This window comes from Trichechus manatus, unplaced genomic scaffold (assembly GCF_000243295.1).
Source record: "Trichechus manatus latirostris isolate Lorelei unplaced genomic scaffold, TriManLat1.0 scaffold00053, whole genome shotgun sequence".
Lineage (NCBI taxonomy): Eukaryota > Metazoa > Chordata > Mammalia > Sirenia > Trichechidae > Trichechus > Trichechus manatus.
In genome coordinates this window covers 1,645,458-1,672,946 of record NW_004443989.1, presented here as the reverse complement: position 1 = coordinate 1,672,946, position 27,489 = coordinate 1,645,458, and the positions used below count along the sequence as shown (strand labels likewise).

The 27,489-nt window shown below is 39.3% G+C and overlaps 1 protein-coding gene across 2 annotated transcripts in view; it reads right to left on the bottom strand.

Moving 5' to 3' along the window:
• Positions 1-27,489, bottom strand: part of WWOX (WW domain containing oxidoreductase) — a 1,054,678-nt gene that overhangs the window by 717,225 nt on the left and 309,964 nt on the right. The window contains exons 7-9 of one of the 2 annotated variants that reach the window (XM_023732526.1): positions 24,558-24,743; positions 18,724-18,988; positions 12,572-12,993 (exon numbers count right to left, since the gene is read on the bottom strand). In XM_023732526.1, the coding sequence (XP_023588294.1) occupies positions 12,985-12,993; positions 18,724-18,988; positions 24,558-24,743 (460 nt within the window). In that variant the 3' untranslated portion in view covers positions 12,572-12,984. Of the gene's footprint in view, positions 1-12,571; positions 12,994-18,723; positions 18,989-24,557; positions 24,744-27,489 lie in introns of those variants that run through there. The other variant, XM_004377707.3, reaches the window with a different exon arrangement.

Sequence of the window (27,489 nt, the reverse complement as noted above, 5' to 3'; positions counted from 1 at the left end):
TTTAAGTGAAAGTTTACAATTCAAGTTAGTCTCTCATACAAAAATTTATACATACATTGTTATGTGACCCTAATTGCTCTCCCTATAATGTCACAGCACACTCCTCCTTTCCACCCCGGATTTCCTGTGTCCATTCAACCAGCTCCTGACCCTCTCTGCCTTCTCATCTCACCTCCAGACAGGAGCTGCCCATTGAGTCTCACGTATCTACTTGAGCTAAGATACACACTCTTCAAGAGTTATCATTTTATGTCCTGTAATCCAGTCTAATCTTTTGGACAGGATACTATTTTTTTAAGCACTACATAAAACTTACATATCAGCTATTTTCCTTTACTTATTTGTTAGTTTGTTTATACACACAAATATATGTATATGCATATCAACAAATTCATCCACAAATGCGTATATGTCATAGGTATCCCTGCCCCTTGATTTCCCATATTCAGTAAATACCTCAAGTTATTTCTATTTCTACTTCTGCAACATCAGGGGTATCATTTCTCTTGTCTTCCTGTCCCCAATGCTATGTATAGACTCAAAAAATTTCTAAATGGTCACCTCTTTCAGCTTACACATTGGTCTCGATGCTAAAAATGTCTGCCTCTTCCCAACCTGTTTTCTTGCTGCCATGAGAACGATCTTTCTGAAACTCATACACAACCTGGAGCCAACAGAGGCCATGGGATTCAGAGCCACAGGATTCCAGTCCACTGAAACAACTTTAACACCAACTCCACTACCTTTTAGTTTTGGGGTCTCGAGCACATTATTTATTCCCTCCAAGTTCTCTTGATAATAACAAGGAATGTCAATCTCAAAGCATAAATAGATAAGGAATATAGCACAGGTCCTAGCATATTGTAAAACCAAAAACCAAACCAATTCCAATTTATAGCGACCCTACAGGTCAGAGAAGAACTGCCCCACAGGGTTTCTAAGGCTGTAAATGTTTACGGAAGCAGACTGCCACTTCGTTCTCCCTCAGAGCGGCTGGTGGGCCTAAGTCACTGACCTTTCTTTTGGTTAGCAGCTGAGCGCTTAACAACTGTACCACCGGGGCTCCATATATAAATATATATATTACATATATGTTATATATGTGATACATGTGTATATATGCCCACACATTATAATATACACAGACACATGCATTTTACACATACACATACATGCATAGGTATACATTATTGGGGAGACCTGGTGGCACAATGGTTAAGCGCTCAGCTGCTAACCAAAAGGTTGGCAGTTCAAATCTACCAGCCCCTCCTCGGAAACCCTATGGGGCAGTTCTACATAGGGTTGCTATGAGTCAGAATCAACTCAACTGCAACGGGTTTGGTTTGATTTTAGTGTACATTATCTGATTGTGACATAAAAAAACTCTGAGTAGTGGTCAAAAAGTATGAAAGGCATTGTCCTAGAGTAATGTAAGACATTTTGATCTGTCATTTGCTATTTGCTCTGCCTCAACATAGAAAGGTATCCAAAGTCATCCTAGTCACTGAAGTTTGGGAAAGAACTGGATTAGCAAAAGCTCACAGACGAATCTTGAATAACTAAGAAACCCTAGAATATTGAAGTGGACTTGCTGAGGATTTCCTTACGTATTAGCTAAGAAATGAAGATTTGGTCTTTTATCAAATTAAGAACATGTAATTCTGGTTGAAATAAAAATTCTGCAACAAAAACGATACATGATGAATTTTATTTGCAAAATCTAAAAGTGTGGACTTGGCAGAAATAATGTCCACAAAAGAAAACTCACAACGCCAAAAGCTCTAAACTTTGGTATGTAAAGAAAACAGATGAATGAAATGTTCATCTTAAAATATATATGGAAAAAATTCATTCTTGTGATAAGGTTCAATAAAAAAAAAAAATCAGAAACAGTTTAACCATCTTCGTACTACCTAAAAACTTGATCAAGCAATTTAATTGACTTAATGGAATTCACCCTGTATTATACTTCCACGAAAAACATTGATCACTGTTGGTATAGTTCTGATTAAAATGTTTTATTCATAAACATAGAATTAAAAAAATAAAATCCTCAGGATCAAAATGGCAGAGCTGAAATAACTGGCTTAATACCTCCGCACACACACATACAACAGATTTTCTAAATGCATATTGCCTATCTGCACGATGTATCTTTGACAAGTCCATTTATTGAGTACTTACTGTATGCAAGAGTTCAGAGGCACTGCTATTGCTAGCTGCTGTTGTTTTTGTAAATCATCTTAAATGAAATGAATAAGAAATAAATACATTTTCTATAAATATATATTTAAGATATAAATAGCTCCTTGGTAACAGTACAGGGCATAGAGGAAAAATAGTAGTCGAGAATAGAAAAAGAACAAAAAAGAAATGCATATGTATTTACCAGATCCTTGAAGAACTGTGAAAATACACACACACACACACACACACACACACACAAAACCATACATAACTGAATAAAAGATTTGCCATCTGGCATGTTTCTTGATAGCAATCAATTACTAGTATTATATGAATCATAAACCAAAAAATAAAAATAAACCTGTTGCCATTGATTCGATTCCAACTCATAGCGACCCTATAGGACAGAGCAGAACTGCTCTATGGAGTTTCCAAGGAGTGTCTGGTGGATTCGAACTGCTGACCTTTGGTAAGCAGTCGAGCTCTTAACCACAGCAACACTAGGAGGAAAAAAGTTGAAAAACGGTGTAAGCTTTTAAAAATTCTGAAGACCGTATGGTTTTATTAAAACATCCATTTTTCAAAAGGTATTGCATAATCGCTTTTGTTAAGTATGGACAATATAGAAACATGTCTGAAAATACAGACCAAGATAAAGTTGTATTTGGTCTGGAATTATTAAGAGATTCTGTGAGGTATGTCTGTACTTGAACTTAAATCACCTTATTAATTTATATTTGACCTGCCTCCAGAAAAGGGGTCTAAGGTGACTTAAAGAAAGAACAGGCATAGAATAAGATGCATAAAATGTACGAGAGTCACTATATATATATAACTGGAGGAAGTTAATATGCTAACAATAAGAGATAACATGGTTTGAAAATACACAAATAGGACTATGTGTATTGTTGGAGCCCCAACAATACATTATAACTTCATCATCAAATAGAAGAAATTATAGCATTTCCTCAGGGGTTTCCCTGGAATTCAGCTTTAAAGGGTATTTCTCACATAGGGTGACACAGCTTAGCTCCGTAGGTTTTGGGCTCAGGTAACAGAGACTATCTTTGGCAATAGCTACCTGCATGTCCTTAAAAATCACTGATATTTCAGGAGAGTTCACATTAACCATAGGATATAAAGACAACTAACATCTCTTGAGTGCCTACTATGTGCCATACACTTGTGCTGTGCCTTTATAAATGTTAACTAATCCCCCAACAACCCATATAGGTAGGAATCACTTTCTCCATTTTTCAGAGAAGACACAATCTCAGGTCCAGGGAGGTTGTGCAACTTGCCCACAACTACATGGTCACTGGAGGGAAGGGTCAGGATTCAGGGCCTGGTTTTGTCAACTCCAAAGCCCATGGCCTCTCTGCTACATCACTTTGCCTCGTCTTCAACAAAACTGAGATGCACATGCTGTTCTGGCTTAGACCCACCTTGTAATGTTGGTGTGGGACTGTGGGAAATAAACGAGTTAACGCATGAAAGGCATTCGGAACAGGCTTGATACAAATTTGGTGCCTAATATATGTGAGTTGCTGTTTTTATTATTATTATTACTGGTTGTGATTTAGTCCTATAGAACATACACGTGTTCAGGGAAAACTCACAATGAATCTCCTGCACCACTGTACCAAATGCATTTCAAAGCTTCAAACCTCAGACTGACATGGGGACATGTGAATGGTCAGGTAGACTTGGCAAAGGCGAGTTTAATTTTTCATTTATTTATTTTATTTTTGAGCTTTGGATGGAAAAGGTCTCCGCTGTGGAGACCTTTAATATTAATCCAACAAGGCCTTTAGTCTGGTAACGAGACAATGTGACACTGGGACACTGGAACACGTGATATATAAGCTCAGAGGTGGGGGGGGTGGGAACACGGACACAAACTGGATCACAGTTTGACCAATCCAGATTAATAATTAAGGAATCCTGATATTTTCCCCGATTTTTCATCCACAAGAAATATACCATCTCCTTCCTAATGGTTGGAGAATTCCTGGGTGGTACAAACGATTAAATGTGCTCAGCTGCTAAGCAAAAGGTTGGAGGTTGGAGGTTGGAGTCCACCTAGAGGTGCTTCAAAAGAAAGGCCTGGTGATTTACTTCCAAAAAAATCAGCCATTGAAAACCCAGCACACTTCTACTCTGACACACATGGGGTCGCCATGAGTCAAAATCAACTCAATAGCAACTGACTGATCCTAATGGTTAGAACACAGAAGAGCAAGAGAAGAAAACCGTATTATTTTCATGACTGGGCATATTCCAGAACCTAATTCTTTGGAAATATGTTGTGTTTTGTTGTTTTTTTTTACATCTTCTTAATATCTTCCTCATAGAAAATCTACTCAGGGTTTACGCTGAGATTTCAGCCATGCTAATTTCATTACTTGTTTTTTTTTTTTTTTTTCTTTTTTTATGGTTATAGAAAGTTAACCAAGAAACAAATGACACACAGCACACACAAAATCCATCAAGAGATGTTATGTTCTACCAAGAAAGAATAGACTTAGTGCATTCACCTGCCTAGGAATGTTAAAATATAAAAAATTTTTAAAGTTCTCAGATTTTAGGTTTTTTTTTTTCCTTTGAAAGAGTGAGAATACTAAGAAAACATTATGCAGGTCTCAGTAGTTGATATACAGTATTTTTTTTGGATCTAGCAAATATACTTTTTATAACTTTTCTCTGAAAGAAGGGACTTTCTAGCTCAGATTCCTTGGACACTCTTACTGTTTATTCTTCCTTTTCTGAGCAGTCAGAAGAGATTTCTCTCAGTACTTCAAATAAATAACATATCCAGCTGAACAAACACCATACATTCTCCTGGATTACTTTGGCTTCTAAAAGAATATTTCACTTTCTTTTTTCAAAATGTAAATGATTAAAGAGACCTCATCATATGAAACTCAAGGATGAAATGTTTAAAGTGGTACAGATTCCACACACGGTGGTATATGGAGAAGTAAAAAGCCCCAGCTCAGTAAAAGTGCTCCATATTTCACAGGGAAAATGTGAATATTACTAAGTAAGATACTCTCCTACCCATTATATATTTTAAAAGAGTGGTTTTATAATATGAAAACCAAATTTCAGCATTCAAAACCAATCACTACAATATTTTCTGAAAATAGCAAAATAAAAGGCAGTATTTTTTTTTTCCTTTTATAGCTTCCTATTTAAAGCAAACACCAAAACAACAACAAACAAAACCCCTAAAGATTATATGTAAGTCTGAAATATGCAGAATGATGCTCTACACAGGCTTGCAAAGATTGGCAAACTTCGTCTAGCTTTGTGACTTAAAAAAAAAAAAAGTCCAGAGTCTCTGGCCAATTTCTGAAACTCAGATAAAAACTCAGCAATACACGTTTCTTTAAAAAGAAAATTTGGGCCATCGATTAACATGGGTCCTCTCTACTAAAGCAGCATGAAAACAAATATTTGACTTTAGGAAACATAATCCACACATTTCTTTATTCTTTTCATAAGCCTTCTTATTAAAGGACTAAATCTTATCTCCCATCATGAGGCAGAAATGCATAAATATATTAAAAAAAAAACAAAATGGGTGTATTTTGTACTTCTCACAGCCCAGGAAGAGGGAAGACAAGAAGAATGTAGAAAGGTAGCAAACAGGAGAACAGCAAGGCAAAGACATAGCCCATCAATAACAAATGTTAGGCCTCAACTCCAAGTAATATCTTCAAGGCCTACGAATAAATCTGCCACCAGACAGCCCACCAAAACGCACTAAAAAGAAAAGCTGAATTTGTAGCATGTGGCAGGCAGCCTCTAAGATGGCCCCTAGTCATCTCTGCCCCCTGGAATTCACACCCTTGTGTAATTCCCTCCCTTTGAGTGTGCACAGAACCTAGTGATTTGCTTCTAACAAATAGAATACTGCAAAAGTAATGAGATGTCACTTCTGTGATTAGGTTATAATGGACTGTGACTTCTGTCTTGCTAGCAGATGCTTTCCATTTCTTTCTTGGCTTGCATGCTTCAATGAAGTTAGCTTAACTACAGCTCTGAAACCTGGGATCCAAAAGATGCACAGAAGAATTTTGGAGCTGAAATGGTACCTTTGGTGTCACCTAGGTCAGTCATTCCCATGCATAAGCCCAACATTTTTAACAATGAGAAAAGCATTAACAATGACACCGTAAAGTATTTTCTCTTAAGTTGAATAGTCCATTGAAAGGACTGCTTTTTGCCCCACAATCATGCCCTGTCTACAATTTTTGGTATTAAAATATCTTTTCTTTTATGAAATGACGGTGCTAATTGATGGCAGTTGGATGGTTGGTTTTTAATCAAAGACGGTAAAATAAAAAAAATCTGTAACCCTGTTAGTCTCCCTTTTTTATTTCCTTCCAAATTATACCACTCTGTAAAATCCAAAACCCAAAATCCAAAACAAAGGTGCTAATCTGTATTAACTCATTTTACAGGTAAGAAAACTGAGGCCCAGAGAGGGTACATGACTTGCTTGGAGACCCAGAATAATTTAACTGCAGTGAAATTACATTAAACAAGACAAATATGGAGAGTTAAACCCATTAACATGGCTCCTAGCACATAGTAGTTTCCCATGTAGCATTTCACGGCCCATGCTATCTCCCTACCCCTACTGATTTTCAGCGTATTGGTTTATCTTAGTGCTATAAGAAGGCAGTGGATTTTAATTGCTGAACAATTCATAGTACCAGATTCAAGTGCTCTTTCTTGTTGCTAGAAAAACATTACCTTACACCTCACAGGGGAAAATCAACGTGTCCAGTAAGTTATATATATATTTAAAAAAAAAAATCAATGTTCATAGAAGAAACATTTTAGCAACATCATCATGGGGCGATACCAACTCCTGGCATCTGTTTAATCGCTCTGGCGTCCAATACCTAAACTGCATTGCAGCCAAAAATCATACTGGAAAGAAGTATGAAATTGGAGAAAAGGAAACTAAAAGAAGGAGGATCAAAGAAGGCACTACTAACTTAAATTAGAAAAAGGAATAAAAGAGCTAGGGAAGGGAGTCCAACAGAACGTGCCTTTAGAGAGCCCTTGTGTTACCAAAATGCCAAAGGGTGCACAGAAGAAAAGGAAGTGAGGGAGATAAAAGGAGGGGGATTTCAAATCCTGGTTAAATGTTCATTAAATAATTTGTCACACATATTAAGGTCAGATAGTCATTCTTCTCCCTCCCAGAGCTCATTCAGAAGAAAGGCTCAGCCAGACTTAAAACACTATAAAAGCAAAGCAGAGAAAATAGGACAGTGAGATAATATGGCTTCACAAGGCCAGACATGTTCTCTTTCTCTTTGTTTTTAACAAAAGGCCAATCTTTCCTCAAAGCTAAGGTGTGCTATTGGCGGTGGTAAGAGAGGCAGCTAGGAATGCTTATGGAAACTGCTAAACCAACTAGTTATCCTGTTATATTTTGCCTCAGCAGTTACTCAAGCTTGTATGTCCAGTATTTTAATGCTTAATGTTCACAGGGAGAATCAGACTTTCTATGACAAACACAACGGACATCACTAGGAGAATGGGCATCTGTAAGCAATGGGAAGAGAATCAACTCTTATCTTAAAAAAAAAATGATGATGAGGATAACAATATTTAATGTTTATTGAGTATCTAGCATGTTCTGAATGCTATACATTCATGATCTTCTTTAATTCTCAACACAAGCCAATAATAATAGTTAATACTGAACTAAGCATGTTCTAACCTGTCCTCCATGGGTGACCCTGCTGGTATTTGAAATACTGGTGGCATAGCTTCCAGCATCACAGCAACATGCAAGCCACCACAGTATGACTAATGGACAGATGGATGGTGGTATTTCAAATACCAGCAGAGTTGTCTATGGTGTACAGGTTTCAGTGGAGCTTCCAGATTAAGATAGACTAGGAGGAAAGGCCTGGAGATCATTCAAAATACACAGTGGACACAACAATGGACTTGAACACACCAACAATATTGAAGATGGTACAGGACTAGGCAACATTTCATTCTGTTCTACATGTCATGAGTTGGAGCAGACTAAACAGCAACTGACAACCATAAGCATGTTCTGAATGCCAAGCATTCATGATTTCCTTTCATTTTCAACACCAGCACATCAGGTATGTATCATATCCCAGTTTTACACATAAGAAAGCATAGTTTCAATCAGGTTATGAAACTTGTCCAAGAGTTAGCGCAAGATGGAGCTGGGATTCAATCCGAGGGCTGGCTAGCTCTAAAGCTTATCCTCTCTTCTACCCCTTTATCTTAGGCTAGGATCTCTAGAGAAGCAAAACCAGTGAAGTATATTTATGTATACGGATATACATATATATATATATAGAGAGAGAGAGAGAGATTTATCTCAAGGAAATGGCTCACGCAGTTGTAGAGGCTAGCAAGTCCCAAGGGTCAGGTGTCAGGCTGGAGGCTTCTCCTGACTCACATAGCTGCTGAGGCTGATAACCCCAAGATCAGAAGGTCAGATGGCAGGCCACTGGCTCACAGGCTGCAGAAGCCAATGAATCCCAAGATGGCAGGTAAGATGGAAGCCGCTGGTTCACAGGCTGCGGAGGCTGATAAATCCCAAGATTGGCAGGCAGTTTGGCAGGCAGCTGGCTCAAGTCCCAAGAACCAGAGGTCAGATGATAATGAGCCAGATGCAGGATCCAGAGCAATCAGCCTGCATCCTCCAGTTCTTGGGACTTGAGCCAGCTACGAGTCACACCCCCAAAGAAACTCCCTTTACAACTGATTGGCTGATCACATCAGATCATATCATGGAGGATGACTACATGATTACATAACTGCCAAACCACTGAGAATCACAGCCCACCCAGCCAAGTTGACACACAACCTTAACCATCACATCCTTGCTGTTCTGTCTTTACATATTTTTCCTCCATACATACACCTTTGGGTAGATTCCTTATACTGTATTTGACTGGGAGTCTGGGGGCCCTGGGTTCTGTTATGGATACATAGTTATCCTATGTACTACTCAGGTGACTCTGACAGGTCCCCTAGCCCCATCCATTTCTTTATTTACACATTCTGAACTACAATTCCCTGCTGATCTCCAAACATTAGTGATAGTGAATATATTAATGGTTGCCATTTATTAAGCATTTATTCATTTTACAAATATTTACTGAGCATTTACTTTATGAACCAGGGATACAGTAGTAAGCAAGGCAAAACACCACTTTTCAAAGCAGGGAAGATAGGCATTAAATAAGAAGCTTCAGCAATTATTTTTTAAATTATAGTCATCCATTCCTTCACTCATTCATTCATTCATATATGCATTCATTCATCCAACACATATTTACTGAGTACCAGACAGTATTCTAGGCAATAGTTATAGAATGCATATAATGTGGAGACTTGATCAAATTTTGACCTAATCTCAGAGACCACGAAATACTTCCTGGAGGCTGTTATATTTAGACTGAGTTTTGGAAAGTAACTCAGAATGAAGATGGGGAAGGAATGTTCTAGTCTGAATGTTCAAGACCAATATGTTTAAAAACCCTGGGGAAGGAAAGAGAATGGGGCTAGAAATAGCTTGAGGTAAGGCTGGTGGGGTGAAAGGGACCAGTTAACACCAAATGCATTCCATTTAATTCTCCCTTGTTCTCACAACCATACTATAAAATAGATAGCCTTTCCATCTGACAGATGAGAAAACTATACAATATTAAATAATGCCTGTTCAAAAGCCATGGCCCCAGCATTTTTCCTTGCCAGAAGAGTTTGTCGCCTACTCTAGAGGCACAAGAGGCCAACTTTGCACATTCCCAGACTCCCTTGCAGCTAGGATATGGACAGGTGACTCAGTCCTGGCCAGTGGAAGCTGAGGGGATGTCTGCTAGGGAGGACAGTTCTGAGACAAAATTTTCTCCATCTTGATAAAGGAGAAACGTATGCAAGTAGGGTGTCTCACTCTTCCCATCCTGCCTTCAGATCTTATCATATAAGAAGTGATGGTTGGAGCTGCTGGAGCCATCTTGCAACCATGAGGGGAAAGGCAAGACAATCACAGAGGACCTGCCCATATAGTAGACAAACACACCCTTGGCTGTTCAAGACTTCTTGATTTGTGAGAAAAACAATCCTTCATTATTCCAACCACTTTTAAGTAGGTGCTAACAGCTTGCAAACCAAAGCATCTGAACTAATGTAGAAAAACAAAACGAAACAAAAAAACCCATTACTGTCGAGTCAATTACGACTCATAGCAACCCTATAGGACAGAGTAGAACTGCCCCATAGAGTTTCGAAGGAGCGCCTGGATTCAAACTGCCGAACTTTTGGTTAGCAGCCGAACTTTTGGTTAGCAGCAGACCTTCTGTTTAGCTCTTAACCACTATGTTACGAACAGAGGCTGAATAACTTCAGTATTTTACAATTATAAAAGAGGGGGAAACTGGGCTTTGAATGATTCTAAATTTTTTGCTCTTTTCCAGTCTACCATATCCCTCAGCCATCTCTGGATCAAGCAAACATTGTAAACTTCAAAGCTCTAGACAGAATTGAAAGATGACTAATAGAACAAAAGCAAGTATTAATTCTGTTTGAAGCTGCGGGGGGTGGGGGGGTTGTCTTTAGAGGGGAGAAGAAGAGCCCAGTCACTGGTTCCTTCTGCCACTGATTCCTTCTGCGGGGATGTCTGCAGAAAAGCTCAGTGTAGCCCAACCACAGAAGGGGTCTTAAGAGTCCAGTTTTCTAACATAGCTGGACTGGTGAGAGCAAGGCAAGCAGAGAATTCAATCCTCACACAGGAGTCTCAAAATATTTAGATTAGCGCAGAATATGCTGTTCCACTTGAAAATCTTATTTCCTCCTCCCAATACATAAAAGGGCCCTGCTTTCTACTCCCTTTGCCTTTTACGTGATGCACCAATGTACCAGTAAAGAGTCAAACGGGGTTTTGTCCTTGATAGTATCTAGAGTGTAGTCAGCTGCAGGTATTTAAAGAAGGAGGGAAAAAAAAGTATTTTTCTAAAATACTATTTTAAAGAACAAATCAACATCTATTATCTCCTTCATTATGTTTTAAATTGTACCACTATAAATCACCCCGCAGCAGGTTATTCAGGGCAGAATTACCCAGCCTGGCTTTACCGAAGGTTAGAAGAACGACATTTGTGCTTTTTCTAGTTATAATTTATAACTCTGCAGTAGGACGGGCTTTGCAGTCCCATCCATTAGCAGGGTAGCTGCACATCTGTTAAAACTCAGCACAATGGCTGGCTTTACACGGCCACAGGAAACGTAACCCGATCGTTCCAGAAGTTCTACAAACTCAAGCCATTTTTTAATGTGAAATGATTTGAAAATACAGTTCCCTAAAACATCTGCTAAGCTCTTGCTACCCTAACACATGATATTCTTTCTACTATTACCTGCCAACACAAATATTTGGTTGCACAAAACACCCTAAGAGGCACGTGACTATGCTCAGCTTCAGATTTACATACAGAGCCACAAGGGGCTGGCTTGGATCTAGGAACTCTGGCTAAGATGTTGTTTACCAGAACTGAAAGCTTATTTGGAAAAAAAAAGAGGGGAGGCGGTCCTAATTTCATGAAGTTGCTTTCAAACGTTTTAGTGTCACATAACTACACAACTAGATATGCATGGCAGAGGCGTGGCGTGGCGGTGTATCTGACAAAAGAAACAAACTTGGGGGCAGCCAGTGCAGGCTTTGAAAGCTGGCTCTGTTGTTTTCCTCAACAAGCTGGGTAGCTCTCTGTACTTCTTAACTGCAGAATAAGGACAATAATTCTAACATTGCAGAACTGTTATGAGGAATAAATAAAGAGGTATATATTGATATGGAGCCCTGGTGGTATAGTGGTTAAGTGCTCAGCTGCTAACCAAAAGGTCAGCAGTTTGACTCCAACAGCTGCTCCTTGGAAACCCTATGGGGCAGTTCTACTCTGTCCTATAGGGTCGCTCTGAGTCAGAATCGACTCAGTGGCAACGGGTTTGGTTTGGTTTTGGTTTATACTGATATAGAAAGCATCACGGTGCCTGGTCCAAACCTCTAAGTGGCATCTTACTTGAGGGCACAGTATGATTCCATAACCAGAAGGCAAGGCAACAATCACAAATTGTTAAAACTACCCTTGAAAATCTCTTAAATTGCCATATAATACAATATGCCTAGTTTTGTGAATACAATCCCGGAGTAATATCGTTGTTGTTTGCCATTGAGTCGATTCTGACTCATGGTGATCCCATGTGTGCAGAGTAGAACTCTGCTCCATAGGGGTTTCAAGGCTACGACCTTTTAGAAGCAGATCGCCAGGCCTGTCTTCCAAGTCACCTGTGGGTGGGTTCAAACCGTCAACCTTTCAGATATGAGTTGAGCACTTATCCGTTTGCACCACCCAGAGACTCACAGAGTAATATGTATGTATAAATACATTATGCACACTAATGTACAGTATATATTAAAGCGTACCTATGCAAAGTATAATTTGAGTTTTTTGATTGCATAAAAGAAAGACAGAGACAGGAAAGCACACATAGGATGCATACACAATGTGACTTCATTATTAGAAAGCTCACAGCAAACGTTAGTTTCCTTTAAGATGTTTGAATGCAGCTACTTGAAGAATCCTGCGTTGTTCTTTTTTTACAACACTGAAAAATAATCCTATTTCCATTTTTACCTGTTATTTTATTTTATCAGAAACTGGAGGGAGGAGGGACAAGCACTTCTGTTCCAGTACCCCAACAAGCCAGACCTGTCCTCTGGAGTCATCACAAGACCTAAAGAGGAGGAAGGCAGCAAAGATACGGCTTTACCAGTAGGGGTCGCTGTGCTGAAAATTAATCCCTATGAGTTTCTCATTAGTGATTATTATACTGCAGGCAGCCAAAATGGAAAAATTAATTAATTTCAAAGTGATAATGCATTTACAGCAACAATTAGAAATATATAACTGTAAAAGGGCAACATTTAAAAGACAGATTACATTTAATAAAGTTGCACAAGAACATCCAATTGTAAAATTACTGATCTGCAACAATATTCCTTAAAGAGGCACTTAAAATATCCTGACTCCATGAAGGGTGACCTAATTACTGTAACTAAAATCGCCGTAGTCACAGCAAGTCACAGCAAATAAAAAAGGGACAGTGATATTAGAATACTGCTGTTTAATACTTAAGGGAGCTGGCTGCAAGGGAGAACCTACGGCAGGGCTCCCTAGCACACAGCTGGGTTGTTTCTCGTTCCCTTGACCTCACGCAGGGGAATGTGGACTCCAGCAACACTCATCGGAGAAGGAAAACACCTTCTCTAGGACGAAATTCAGAAGGGGCTATAAAGCTGCAACAGAGCACCCTCCAACTGGAGATGGGGAGATTGTATCTATGCTAAGCTTCTTCATCAGCATTTAAGAATCCAACTTTTACATGGGGATTCAGCTACATGATTTATGTCCAAAAGTATGTTTGTATTAAAATGACAGAAGTGCACCCTGCATCCAAGAAACAAATGTCTTATCACGATGGAAGCAATGCCAAGCATGTACAAATGATACAGCATAAGGGTAACTTTTCCAATAAGTCCAGTCTGTACTGTCAGTGAAAGAGACTGACCCCAGGTCTGCATGCATGCTAACCCCCCTCCCAAGTGCACATAGTCTTAAATGTTTATGGAAGTGAAATGATTGACTGTGAGTTTGACAAGTAAGTCCAAAGTCTCTGTTCCACCTCTTTATAAACTGAACCATATGGGACTCCGATGGCTAAGAAATATCACCAAACACTTAAATATATAAAGACATTATTAGAGAGAATGTTGATAAAAACCTAAACTTAGCTATATATTTCATAGTCTTCCTAATTTATATGCTTATCTAAAAAAGTCAGTTTGTGGCATATAGAAAATGCTGTTTTCCAATCACTTGGAGACAGGAACATGTAAAGTACAAACCACTATAGTTTCCTTGGGGACCAGATATGAAGGCTGGACACTCCTTCTACCTAGGCAACCTTGACAGTAACCCTCTCCTTGGGTCTTTGGGGCCAGGGACAGACCATCATCCCCAGCAACACCAGACTCCCAATTATTAGATTCCTTTGACCCTGTGACCCTTGTTGTATCCATCAGCAGAAACTGCACTTTGGAAAATAACCTTCAGGACCATAGTATTACACATAACAACAATAATAATAACCATCACAGCAAGAAGTACTGTGTACCTACTACACCATAGACATTGTTATCAGCACATTATTTAACCACGTTCTCCAACGTGGTAGCCACTAGCCACGTGTAGCTATTTAAATATAATAAAATTTAAATTTCAGTTCCTTTGCCACATTTCAAGGGCTCAGTAACCGCATGTGGCCAGAGGCTACATTTTGGACAGCCCAATTATAATCATCACAGAAATTCTACTGGACAGAGGAATTATATCCATTAGTGCAAATTCTCACACTGACCTGATTCACCACTTCACTGGTGAGGTAATAGGCTCAGAAAGGTTAAGTGGCTTGCCCAAGTTGTCCCAGTTCTCCAGGGTAAGGGCTGGGGCTTGATCATTAGCAGGAGGACTGCTTGCTCCACTGTCTCAAGCTGCCACTTCTTAATGCTCATCATCACTGGGAAATCATTTTGAGTCCTTTCCTCTGCTCTATGAACACTCCCCCGCCCCCATTCATTTTAACCAAAAACTATATTTTCTGTGATGTTATCAATTTTTTCAAAACCCTCTTGTCTTAATTATGTGGTGCTGCTATAACAGAAATACTACAAGTGAATAGCTTTAACAAACAGAAATTTATTGTCTCATAGTTTAGGAGGTTAGAAGCTCAAATTCAGTGCACCAGCTCCAGGAGAAGACCTTCTCTCTCTGTTGGCTCTGAGGGAAGGTCCCTGTCATTAATCCTCCCCTGGTCTAGGAACTTCTCAGCACAGGGACCCTGGGTCCAAAGGACACGCTCTGCTCTGTCACTTCTTTCTTGGCAGTATAAGATCCCTCTCCTCTCTGCTGGATTCTCTCTTTCATATTTCAAAAGAGACTGACTCAAGATACAACCTAATCCTATAGATTGAGTCCTACCTCATTAACATAACTGCCTCTAATCCTGCCTCATTAACATCATAGAGGTTAGGATTTACAACACATAGGATAATCACATCAGATCACAAAATGGTGGACAACCACATAATACTGAAAATCATGGTCTAGCCAAGTTGAGATACATTTTGGGGGGACACAATTCAATCCATAACACCTCTCAAGGTTTATGTGCTCATTTTTCCACGCTCCTCTAATCCAGGGCCATAAAGCCAGCCCTTGTTTTATCTGTTACCCAAGGTTGCTCCCAGCAGGTGTTCTTCTCAGTCCTAAGCCTTGCTTGGCTGCAGTCATTGAGTCCTGCTCACATAGTCTCTGCCTGAGCTCCCCTGACTGGGGCAGGGGATGGTAAGGCCTCTGTACCACTGGCTGGAGAAGGCTGGGGGGTCGGTCCTTGAGGACTGGCATCCCAATGGCTGGGAGAGGTTCCAGGTGTGGTGCTTACTGAGAGGCAACCTTCCCCTAACACTGTGCTCCCATGTCTATATAACAATGTTCTGCCTTAGTTTCCAACTCCACGCTCTGGTTTTCCACTTGGCTTCAGTCCTAACCATACTTTCCCCACAAATAGCGATACACTACCTGGTACTATGACAAAGTTGGTTACTTGCCCAACTTACTTCGCGGCACCTCTTAGAAACCCTCCTATTGGGTCCAAAGAACCAGCAATAAAGCCCGCCATTGTTAAGTACAATTTACATTAGATATTAGACAACAATCGACTCGTCCCCAAGAAACAAAACATTACCCTCACCTTCATTTTACCAGGCCCTGCCTTCCTTCTCCTCCTACCTGCCTTTGCCCAGAGTTGCTAAACTTTGGGGTCAGGTTGAAGAATAATAGTTTCTACCATCTTCTGTCAACAAGCCCTCATCCACAATAGTTCATGCCAATGACAACATGGTTACACCACCCTCTATCACATTCCCAATAGTCACGGATCCACTTCCAAGTCATTTCCATCACATTACTCTGATCAGGGAAATTCTGGCAATGGAAACACAAAAACTCTCTGATGTCATAGAAAGGAGTTCCTTAGCTCCTACCAATGAACAAATACAAGTGAGAAGAATCAACATCCAAAGATAACATGCTATATTCATGGATTGGCCTGTTGGTCCTGAAGGCACAGGGCCAAAGGAAAATGAAAAAGAATGCTCCTCTCTCCCTCTCTCCCATCCTAAATTTGAAGGGCTTATCCACAGTTGTGTAAGTGGTACAGGCACCCAATTCAGACCCATACTCTTCTTCATCATATACACTGAAGCACTGAGAATGAGCCATAATCATGGTCAAAGAAACCCTCATGGAGAGCCTATTGTTACTCAATAACGAAGAGCAAAATGATGGGGAAATTTCAGAACCCTGTGATGTCCATACACATGGGCTACTCATTTCCTTCAGAGATATCAGCCTGACCCTGTGACACGCAGAACTGCTCTCCAGAGACCTGTGCACTTCCAACTCCTTTGATTCTAAGTATTCAACTCTTGGACTATGTTTACCTTGCATTAAAACCACTTGAGTGATTAGAATAAAAGACCCACTTACTTATTTTCTCCGAGGCACTTCAAAAGATGTTTGTTATAGTTTCAAAAGTCATCCACAAACATGATGGTTAAGGGTGGTATGTGGGTGAGGGTACAGGGAAGAAGGTAGACTGTATTCGGAGGCTGTACAGCCATTTGTCCAGGGAATTGAGGGATGATGGTCTGACTTCTGATACCCGTAAAGGCCAAAAAGTATGTGGGAGAAGGGTAATTTCTATGGATTGGAAGATAAGTGTTTTAACTGGAACACTAGTGTCCATTAATGGGAAAAAAATTGGTAAAGGCCTATGGATTAGTATATTCCAAGCACATTGTGTAGAATTTCCATTATTCATTCAAATTACTTCCCACTAAAATGATTCCATGGGAGAGGGTTCTAGACTTGGTTGTAAAATAACCATCTAAAATCTAAAAACTTCATATCCACATTTGTAAACCTTTCCAAATCTAACCATAGTAGTGTGATTCATTCAAAAAGATTCATCTTTGGGAAAACAAAGCATAAAACACACTTCTGGCCAACAAATCATTCTCCAGGACAGGCTTACACCCATTAAAAGCAGCATTTAGAACATCAGATATAGATTCCCATTGAAAACAAAGGAATCATATCAGCTGATACTTCAATAATCACAAATCCACATTTTTCACCTACTAATCCAAAACACAGTTTCCAAGTACTATGCTCAACCAGATTTTCAAAGCTTCTGAATCAAAACAAAAATTACATCAAAGGAGAACAAGTTATCATGCCCAACAAGATTTTAGCCATACTTAACATTGAAAAACCGCATCTATCCAGCCCTCCAGATACCTTTAGAGAAGCAAGTTCAGTGGCGTCACTAGGGGGCCACAGGTGGTGTGGGCCATACCAGGTGACAATGTCAGACACCAAAATAACTGTCCATAAAATTTTTGTGCAGTGTTTCAGCAGAAATTTATTATTTTTTATAAAAATATCCGTCTAGTTAGTTGTAACAACAAAACCATTTTTCATAAGCTCGGCTTACATGTATCAGTATACCTACAAGGCTAAAACTCTACGCTAATTAACTTTTTGAACCTTCTAATGCGCTCTAGAGAAGGTGAAGTAGAGGGTCAGCTAAAAAGAGGAAGACCCTCAAAGAAATGGATTGACAAAGTGGCTGCAACAACAGGCTCAAGCATAACGATTGTGAGGGTGGTATAGGACTGGGCAGTATTTCGTTCTGTTGTACACAGGGTCACTATGAGTCGGAACCGACTCGATGGCACCTAACAACAACAACAATGCTCTCTAGTCAAAGCTGTCATTATTACTCAATTACAATGACACTTTGAACCACATGGTTTCCTCTGCAAGCAATACAAGCATGCACTGTTGTTTTCATTGCTGCCAGTGTTTTTATAGTCACTGATGTTGTCAAATTTTCTGATGTTTTAGGTACAATATTGGGGTAATTAGTATTTGGGAACCTATATCAATAACTTTTTGAGAACTAAGTAGAAATTAAAGGAAAAGAAGGAGTGATATACGGGAATTATGATTTGAGTAACATTAGTACAAAAAATATTACTAAGGATTCTGTATGGCCCTGTACAACAGGAGGTTCACGAGCGGAGTGTGACACCATGAGTTACCGCACTGGGTGACACCAATCCTAGTGACAACACTGAACAGGTTGAATCTAACATCAATGTAAATGTGTTCAAGGGCCCCTTCTGACGGTGCTAATAGGCCCAACCATGCAATTACTGAGACCAGACTCATCATATCAAGAGGTGAGAGGCTGAAGAAAACACACATCTCTGTGTTTCTCTAGACCCTTTCCCAACTGGCGCATGGAAGGCATTGGCAGCAATCGAAGTCGTTCACTTACCATGGACTTGGTGAAGGGCCGCACCAGGGTAAACAGCAGCGTATACACCCACCAGTTGCGATGAAGGGAGGAGTACATCATGTTCCCAGGATGCAGGGCATTGGATGTGACCCCGCGTGGGGACAGGCGACGGTGTAGCTCATTGGAGAACAGGACATTGCAGAGTTTGGACCGGTTGTAAGCTAGCATGGCCCAATAGTCGTTCTTAGATGGAGAAAGGCGGCTGAAGTCAAGTTTTCCAGAGGAATCGTTAATATCTGTAAATCTAAAAAACAGAACATATGCTTATGACGTGAAGCAACCAAGCTCTGACTTCCTATACAAGTTCTTTGGTGTTTTGAAATCTGAGGAAACTAGCAGAGACTACAGAAAACTCAATTGTGCCTATAGCGAAACAGTCTCCCTTAAAAATAGATAATGTTGATTAAACAATATAAACCAAACTGGATCCAAAAATAAACTTAATAAGGCCCTAACTCATAAATGTAGCCATCTTAATATGCTGTACTCCACCCCCCCCACCCCCTACACCATATATTTTTCCAAACCTCCAACAGGAAGTTCAAGGATAATTAAATTAAATGGAAAAGCATCTTAAATAAAGGGCTGCTGCTTTTGGAAGCTGAAAGATATCACATTCCTAACCTTTGATGGGGCTTTCCTGGATTATTTTAGCCAAGGCTTGAGTCCTGTATATTTTCATTTGAACATCCAAGTAAATATAGATGAGTCTTGCTGCCTCCGAGCCTCTTTTCCAGATTAAAAATTAATGATTATAAGGGGTTATAACCTTGGTGAGATGCCATCAATAGTCTTATACGTTTAAAAGATAAATGTAAACAAAGCCAAAATGAGTTCTGGCAGAGTCTAGTGTTTTTAAGTATACCCATGGCATGAACGCGCACAAATCAAAGTAACTAGTTGATGTTTTATAATTGGGTCTGACGGAGTCATTAAACACCAGCTGTTTGTTTCTTGCCTTTTTTTCTTTTTTAAAAATAACAACAAAGTAGTGACTGTCCTAAAGGAAAAAAAAAAAAGGATAAGAACAAAAGGAATGTTCTAGACAGTCTCATCTTTGTTAACGATGTTCAGATTTTGCTTCATTAAATTAACTCTGGGCATTTGCACTGGGTAATAAGGTAGCATAATGAGGGTATTCTAGAAAACGGCTATGGGAAAACAACAACAAAAAAGATAGAACACAATTAGGAAATAATCTTATTTTCCTCATTATGAGCAGTTCAGTCTGGGCTAAGACCAAGAAAAGCATTGCAAGGGTAGATGAAATTCATGTTTTAATAGAAATCAAATGTCCCTTCTCCAGGACTCAGTCCATGACATCCAATTGCTAGTGCTACATGACATTGCTGCTCTGAAGTCATCATCAAAGCTGATAGCCAGAAACGTCATCAAGGATATGGCAAATGAGACTTTGAAAGTAATTGTTTGGTGCTGGTTTCCAACTTCCCAAACCACAGGAAAAGCCCATACTTTTGAGCTTACTCGTCTTAAGGCAGTGGAACTTAGCGGGAAATTTGGAAATTTATGGGGGCCTTTTCCTGCCTGTCATAATGACTGCCGGCAGGGGCCAAGGATGGTGGGTGTCCTGCAATGCAGGCGGGGTACTGCTCGACAAAGATGGTCCCACTGGACATCCGTACGCTGAAGTCTGTTTATAACCATCTGAGCTTAGAACCTAACTGTGTTTTACATATTTGCACAGTTTTAATATTCATTGAATTTGCAGCAGTGTGGCGCAACTACAGCATGAATGAGGAATAAATGTACTTTCTGATTTTGTTTTCTGGAGCTGGGTGAGGCTTGACTCCATGCTGGTGATATCTGAGTCAGCAAATTTGTTTTTAAGGACAGCAGTCTGCATGTGTGATTGCCCCACTCATGGTGACTCAGGCCTGGACACTTGCCTCTGATCACATTATCTTCCCTGCAGTCCTGCCCGAGCAGTCACATTTTCAAACACATGTTCTTTCGTTTCGCATTCATTTTTTTAATTTATATTACAGTTATGCTATCACATTGATTTAAAAATATATTTGTGTAAGGGAGTTACATTATTTCTGAATTTTATTTCAACGGAGTTAATAAGGCATTACAGAATAGTTATTACAAACAGGGGCTACTGGGTTGAGAACCCAGTGATCCAAGATCTGGGCCATAACTTGGAAACTGCCTGCTCTCAGCAAAAAAGTACATGAAGGATTTAGAAAATATCTAAAAGGCATGGGATAAAAATAACCTATACTTTGCTTGCAGCTCTTCTTTCACTAACTGTTGCTGAAAATTCTTCTTTTTCTTTTAATTTTATTATTGTTATTTTTTTTAATGGAAATTCTTCTTGGTAGATGTGTTTAGCACAACCAGCTCGGCCTCTACCTCTTCCAGGAAGCTCTCCCTAACTAACTCTCCCACAGCTAACTATAGCAATGATTTCTTGGGTGGCAGTAGGGGATAGATTAAAAGAACCATAGAAAGCAGACTGAAATACATTTCCATGGACATTATATATCTGCTTTCCAGGACCCAGATCATGATCTCATTGCTAGAGTTCCATGACACTGACCCTTCTCCTAGATCAATAACAAAGTTAGTCCTGACATCCTCGGGTTTCGTCTGTACACTGTGCATGCCTCTGTGGCTACCATAGCAGATTCCAAGTTGTTTTGTTCACCTGGTTCCAACACAACCTGTGAATTCTTAGAAGGTAGACTCTGAGCCTCTTGCATGTTGCCTAGCACAGCACTTGACACATGGTAGGGGCTAAATACAGGCTTATAGAACTGAAGTTTGATGATGGGTTTGGAGTTCCAGACTAAGAGACAAGTTTCCCTTATATAAAAAAAAGTCTTGTCTCTGAAAAGGCAAATTTCGCCACTAGGTTCAAATCCTCTATGTTCTTCATTAATATTTGCATGTGGCATTTTCTAATGAATGAGTTCCTGATTTGTTTTTAAGGACAATGTAGAACTGTCTCATGAGTGGAAAACACAGGGTAGACCACGTAAACTTGCAAGAGGAGAAAAGCCATTCCTGGTCCCTAATCAAGATGAGAAATTAGTGGAATAATGGTTCAGTGAGAGTTTCAAGATGGAGGAACACAAGCTGCTAAATATCAGACCCTCCCTCCACAGACAAACAGCACTCTCCCTGTACTCCATAAGCAGACCCCGGACTTCCTGCCCCACGGAGCTCCTGGGCAGAAAATCCATCTTTAAGGTCTGAATAGCTTGTATTGACAGGCCTCCAGGAAGCAGGAAGGGTGGGCAAGCTCTCTGTGTCCTCCAAGCCCAGGCAGAATAGGCTTCCTGAAACATGACCCTGCACACCTCTCAGGAGGCATAAAGAGCTCACAAGGCAGTAAAGCAACACCTGTCTACTAGATTTTCAAGTTTAAAAATGGACAAATCCAAACAATAATGTCTTGATAGAATTATCCTCCTAATAATACACTAAAATGTTAACATTTGCTCTGTGGACATTAATGTCTGCTTTTTTGAGGGGACCTGTAGGTTGTATTTCTGTATATACTGCTCCTTTTTGTTTTGTTTTTAACTGAGGATTTTTTAATTACCAAACAAATAATTAGGCTGGATTCTATGTAGACAAAAGCTAGTATGTTCAAAGAATAGAAGTGAATTTGCATCAGAAGCTCTGTGTGTGTCTGTGTGTGTGTGTCTGTGTATGTGTGTGTGTGTGTGTGCGCGCGCGCGCGCATGTGTCTAGCAATTTGAAGCTCAACACAGCTGCAGCCATTTAGAGTTGTTCGGCCAGCACTACGCTCTTCATTCTATTTTAACTGTTATCTGAACATTTTTCACAGCAAGGGAGTCAACTTCTGATTTTAATATGATGTATTTTAGGTATGCAGAAATGCGATTCACTTGCACTCACCCCAGATAAGCAAGTAAAATACAGTGAAGACATAGGGAGGCTAACAAATATTTTGCCTTCGGGCAGTCTGGTATAATATTGTCTATAAACATAGGACTTTATTTGCCCCTAACAGGGGGTCTTGACTCCAACGAGGAGATTCTCGCCAAGGTTTATGGAAGTAATTCGATACCAACATTTCCATTTTACAACACAGTTTAGGGCTCTGGGCCCTTGAGTGGTGAGGAAGTGCATGCCCAGTATCCACTCGCTCTCTGACGCCAGGGGACACAGTGCAAGGGGTAATAAACAACCAGCTTGGGAGAATTCACGTTTTGTAAAATAACTGATATGTGCAAAGAATAATGAGAAAGCAAAAAATCAGTGCCAGTTATCTCATGGTTGTGGGCTTGATAACATATTTCAGGAAAGCCTTGTCTATGAACTAAAACAGATCTAATTCAGGAGGCCAAGGCACTTCCTTCTAAATTCATCTTTTAAATGAAATTAAGATTCAGATCTCCAAGGTAGGCCTGAATTACACTGCAGTTAAGAAGAGAACAAAGACATCACATGAAATACAGATTTACAAAGGGAAGCGAGCAGCTGACAATTCAGCATAATCTCCCATTAAATACCAGCTCATTTAAACATATCCCGTGGTGCCCTCCACATCTGGCAAGCGATTGGGGTTGGCAGATTTATTTCCGGAGCTCTCTCTCGACTGCCCCCACGGTAGCCTCACTCACTCCTGAGCAGGGCCACTCCACTCTCTTTCACAAACCTGGTGTGATTTGCAAAGATAAGGATGTCCAGATTTTGTTACCACCTAATTACTAGATGTTTCATGTCTCATAACTCGGGGGAGGATTATTACTGCTATTTTCCTTTCATTTCAGCCATCATAAATTTAAAATGGTAAAAGTAAATCTATCTGCAGTGTGTCACTTATACCGTAAGCCTCTGTGTTTGCGAGTGATAAAGGGTTCAGGCTAACCCTTGGCTGGTCTCTCTCCTCCAAGTCCCAGGGGTTACATTTTATGGAAGCATGATTTAAAAAAATAAGCTTCATTCTGGCTCACTAAAACATTTCAGGACTTAAGATGGAGATGAAGGGGGAAAATAGACCCTTGCACATTATATTTTTCCAGTTACTTCGCTAAGAATAAAAGTCTCCCCTACCCACCTCACCACCAGCAGGTAAATGTGAACTAGAAATCTCCCCAACATTTATTAAATCTAGCTTCACCCAGCAAGTCCTTTGTCTTTTCAGAGTACTTCTCTTTAGACAAATAGTTGTTTATCCAACTCTAGAAACAAATATGTTGAAAGTACGATGAAATTTTCAAATGCCTTTTTAGTCAATTGAATATTCTCCTAATGGTAATAGAAAAGAAGTGCCATCTGATGTTTTAATTGAAATTTTAACCAAAAGAGGCATGGCCAGATTTCTAATATGTTCTAACTACAGTACTTCCCTTTCTACAATTACACAGCTAATGCCTGCATTGAATTCCCTAATTTCTCATTATAAAACAATTGGATTTCATCTCGCAGTCTTTAATTGCATTGTTTCTCCTGCTAGAATAACTGCACATTCTTCTTGGTAAGATGTTGAAGTTGTTGAATGACAAATCAATAAAGGTCACGCCATTCAGATTTAATCAATTATTATTCCATGTCTAAGCAAAATCAATGAGGGACCTGAAATACAGTTGTAAAAAAAAACAACACAAAAAACTACATTGTTAGAGACAATCTCCCCAAACAATCTTCTATACCCCCCACAACAAAACCTAGAGAAATTAGGTAAACAAGTTTAAATACACCCACATTTTTCATAGGAGGACTAATCCCAGTTATTTTCAGAAAAAGAGCCATGGGGAAATATTAGCTGGTGCAAGTAAGGGGACAAGTGAACAAAAGATTGAATTCTAACCCACCGATGGGATTCCGAGGAGACTACAACGACACGGGCAGGAGCTGAGTGGCACAGTACGTCCTGGAGGAGCTGGACAAGGTAGAAGTGTCCCAGGTGATTCACCTGGAAGGTAGTCTCCAGGCCGTCTTTTGTGAGGCTCCACGGCAAAGCAAAAGCCGCTGCATTGCACACAAGCACATGAAGAGGCCTGAAAAATAAAAGATCCAACCTTGTGTGGACATGAGCACTCTAAAACCAAGGATAATTCATGCCACCTTGGGAATAAGTAATTCTTCACCATCTTCAAGATTCCAGTCAGTCGGAAATGGATCCCCTATAATGTTGATTCTTAGTCCACTATAATGGGAGAGGTGGGGAAGACTTTGGCCTTGAGTGGGACAGAACTGAGTTGGTTTGCTGGGAATGAGAGGTTTCTGGGATGTGGGGCTTTCAATGCTAAAAACAGGATAAACCAAAACCACTTGCCATCAGGTTGACTTTGACTCATGACATGTCAGACTAGAACTGTGCTCCATTGTGTTTTCAATGGCTGATTTTTGGGAAGTAGACTGCCGGGCCTCTCTTCCAAGGCATCTCTGGGTGGATTCAAACTTCCAGCCTTTTAGTTAGCCGCCGAGTGGGTTAACTGTTTGTACCACCCAGGGATTCTAAAACCAGGATAGTCCCAGGAAACCAAGAAGAATTGTTAACCTGAGTTGGAACCTAAGTTCTACTACCTAATTAGCTCTGTGCTTCTTAATTCATCCAATTCTCGGCTTACTCATCTATAAAATCATAATAACCCTTAAAGGAGATGTGAGGAATAAAGAAGAAAATTGCTGTTAAAAGGTGGCACAGAGACTTCATCAGCCTGAGACCAGAAGAACTAGATGGTGCCTGGCTACCACAATGACCACCCTGACAGGGAACATAACAGAGAGTCCCTGATGGAGCAGGAGAAAAGTGGGAGGCAGAACTCAAATTCTAGTAAAAAGACCAGACTTAATGGTTTGACTGAGACTTGCGGAACCCTGGAAGACGTGGCCCCCAGGCTCTCTGTTAACCCAAAACTAAAACCATTCCTGAGGTCAACTCTTCAGACAAAGATTAGACTGGACTATGGGACATAAAATGATACTCATGAAGAGTGTGCTTCTTAGCACAAGTAGATACATGAGACTAAATGGGCAGTAAATGGGCAGCTCTTGTCTGGAGGTGAGATGAGAAGGCATTGAGGGTCAGGAGCTGGTTGAATGGATATGGGAAATCCGGGGTGGAAAAGAAGAATGTGCTGTCACAGTATAGGAAGAACAACTAGCGTCATAAAAAAATATATGTATAAATTTTTGTATGAGAGACTAACTTGAACTGTAAACTTTCACTTAAAGCACAACAATAAAAAAAAAAAAAAGTGGCACAGAATCTGGCACACAGTAGCTATTAGTAAAAATATTAAGGGGAAATGCTTCTGTCTAAAGAGATGGGCATATAGTGTTTGAATATATTCCCTTTAGAGGTCAGGTTAAATCTACATTTTAGAAATGAACTTGGGATAATAAGTGTAGGTCTCTTAAAAGTCTCTTTTCTTTTGTATATATTTAACATGTTTCATAATAAATTTAAAAAAATAAAAGTTAAGTCTTTCATGTGAATTAAAATCCTAAATCCTCATAAATAAACCATTTTTGTGGGAAATTATCCTAATTTACTAACAGGAATTGTATACAGAAATGTATCCACGGCTATCCACATTGCTTGCAATTGTAACATAAAAGCAACAAATTAGAAGAAAACTAAACACACAATGGGGAAATCATTAAATAAATCAGAATATTTTCATATGATAAAATACAATGCAGCCATTAAAATTGTAATAAGCAAACAAATCTACTGACCCTGTAAAATATTCATGTTACAAAACAATATGTACAGTATATACATATACACATAAACAGAAAATGGCAACGAAATATATATATAATAAAAGTAAACAGTAGTTGTCTCTAGGGGTGGGTGAAATTCAAAGTGACTTAAAATTGTCTTTTTTTTTTAGTGTATGTGATTTTCTTCATTTTTTTCTGTAATCAACATGCAGTGTTCTGTAATAAGAAAAAAATGTGATCAAATAAATGCTTTACAGGAAAGAATGCCTTTCAAGAATTTAGCTAACACATGGTGGGGAGGGGGCTGTACAGGAACTCTAGATTAAGAGTTCAAAGATCTGCATTTTTATTCTAGTTTCGGCCAATCACCCAAGCTCGTTGAGGTTCTGATTCCTGTCTGTGAAATGAAGAACTTAAAACTGATGGTGCTCACTACCCTCACAGAACTCAGATTCCTTGGCAACAGCTGGTAGGTGATATTTCCTACATGGTATCTCAATAATACTTCCATTTTTTAAAAAATCAGATTTTGTTTTCAAAGAAACTTCTCACAGAGCTGTGACTGTCCATTTGCACTAATCTGATTTTGTTCCCATCCTTAATCCTTCCAGCCTAAGAGTTTGGAATTGGAAAAAAAAAAAAAAATTGGTATGTAATAAAGAGAAGCATGAAGAAAAGCCTGTATAAAAATTAAGTCTATTAACTAAAAAAAAAAGTAGTGAAACAGCAAATATATGCAATGATATGAAGAGCTCATGTTTTTACTATAGAGTTCTTACAAATCAATAAAAAACACATTCTAAAAGTCTAATAGAAATAATGACAAACACAATTTAAAATTTTATAAAATCAGATTGTAAATAACTGTCATAATATTTATCATGTTCAATCTTACTAGGAGCAAAAATTAAAATCAGATATTTTCTACCAATCAGATTAGCAAATATACAATATTATTATTATATTTTTTATTGTCTTACATAAAGCTAATGGGAATATATATTCCTGTACCCCAGATATTAAATTAAAATATCTATCAAGAGAATTAAAAAGATCCCCATTGTCAGACTC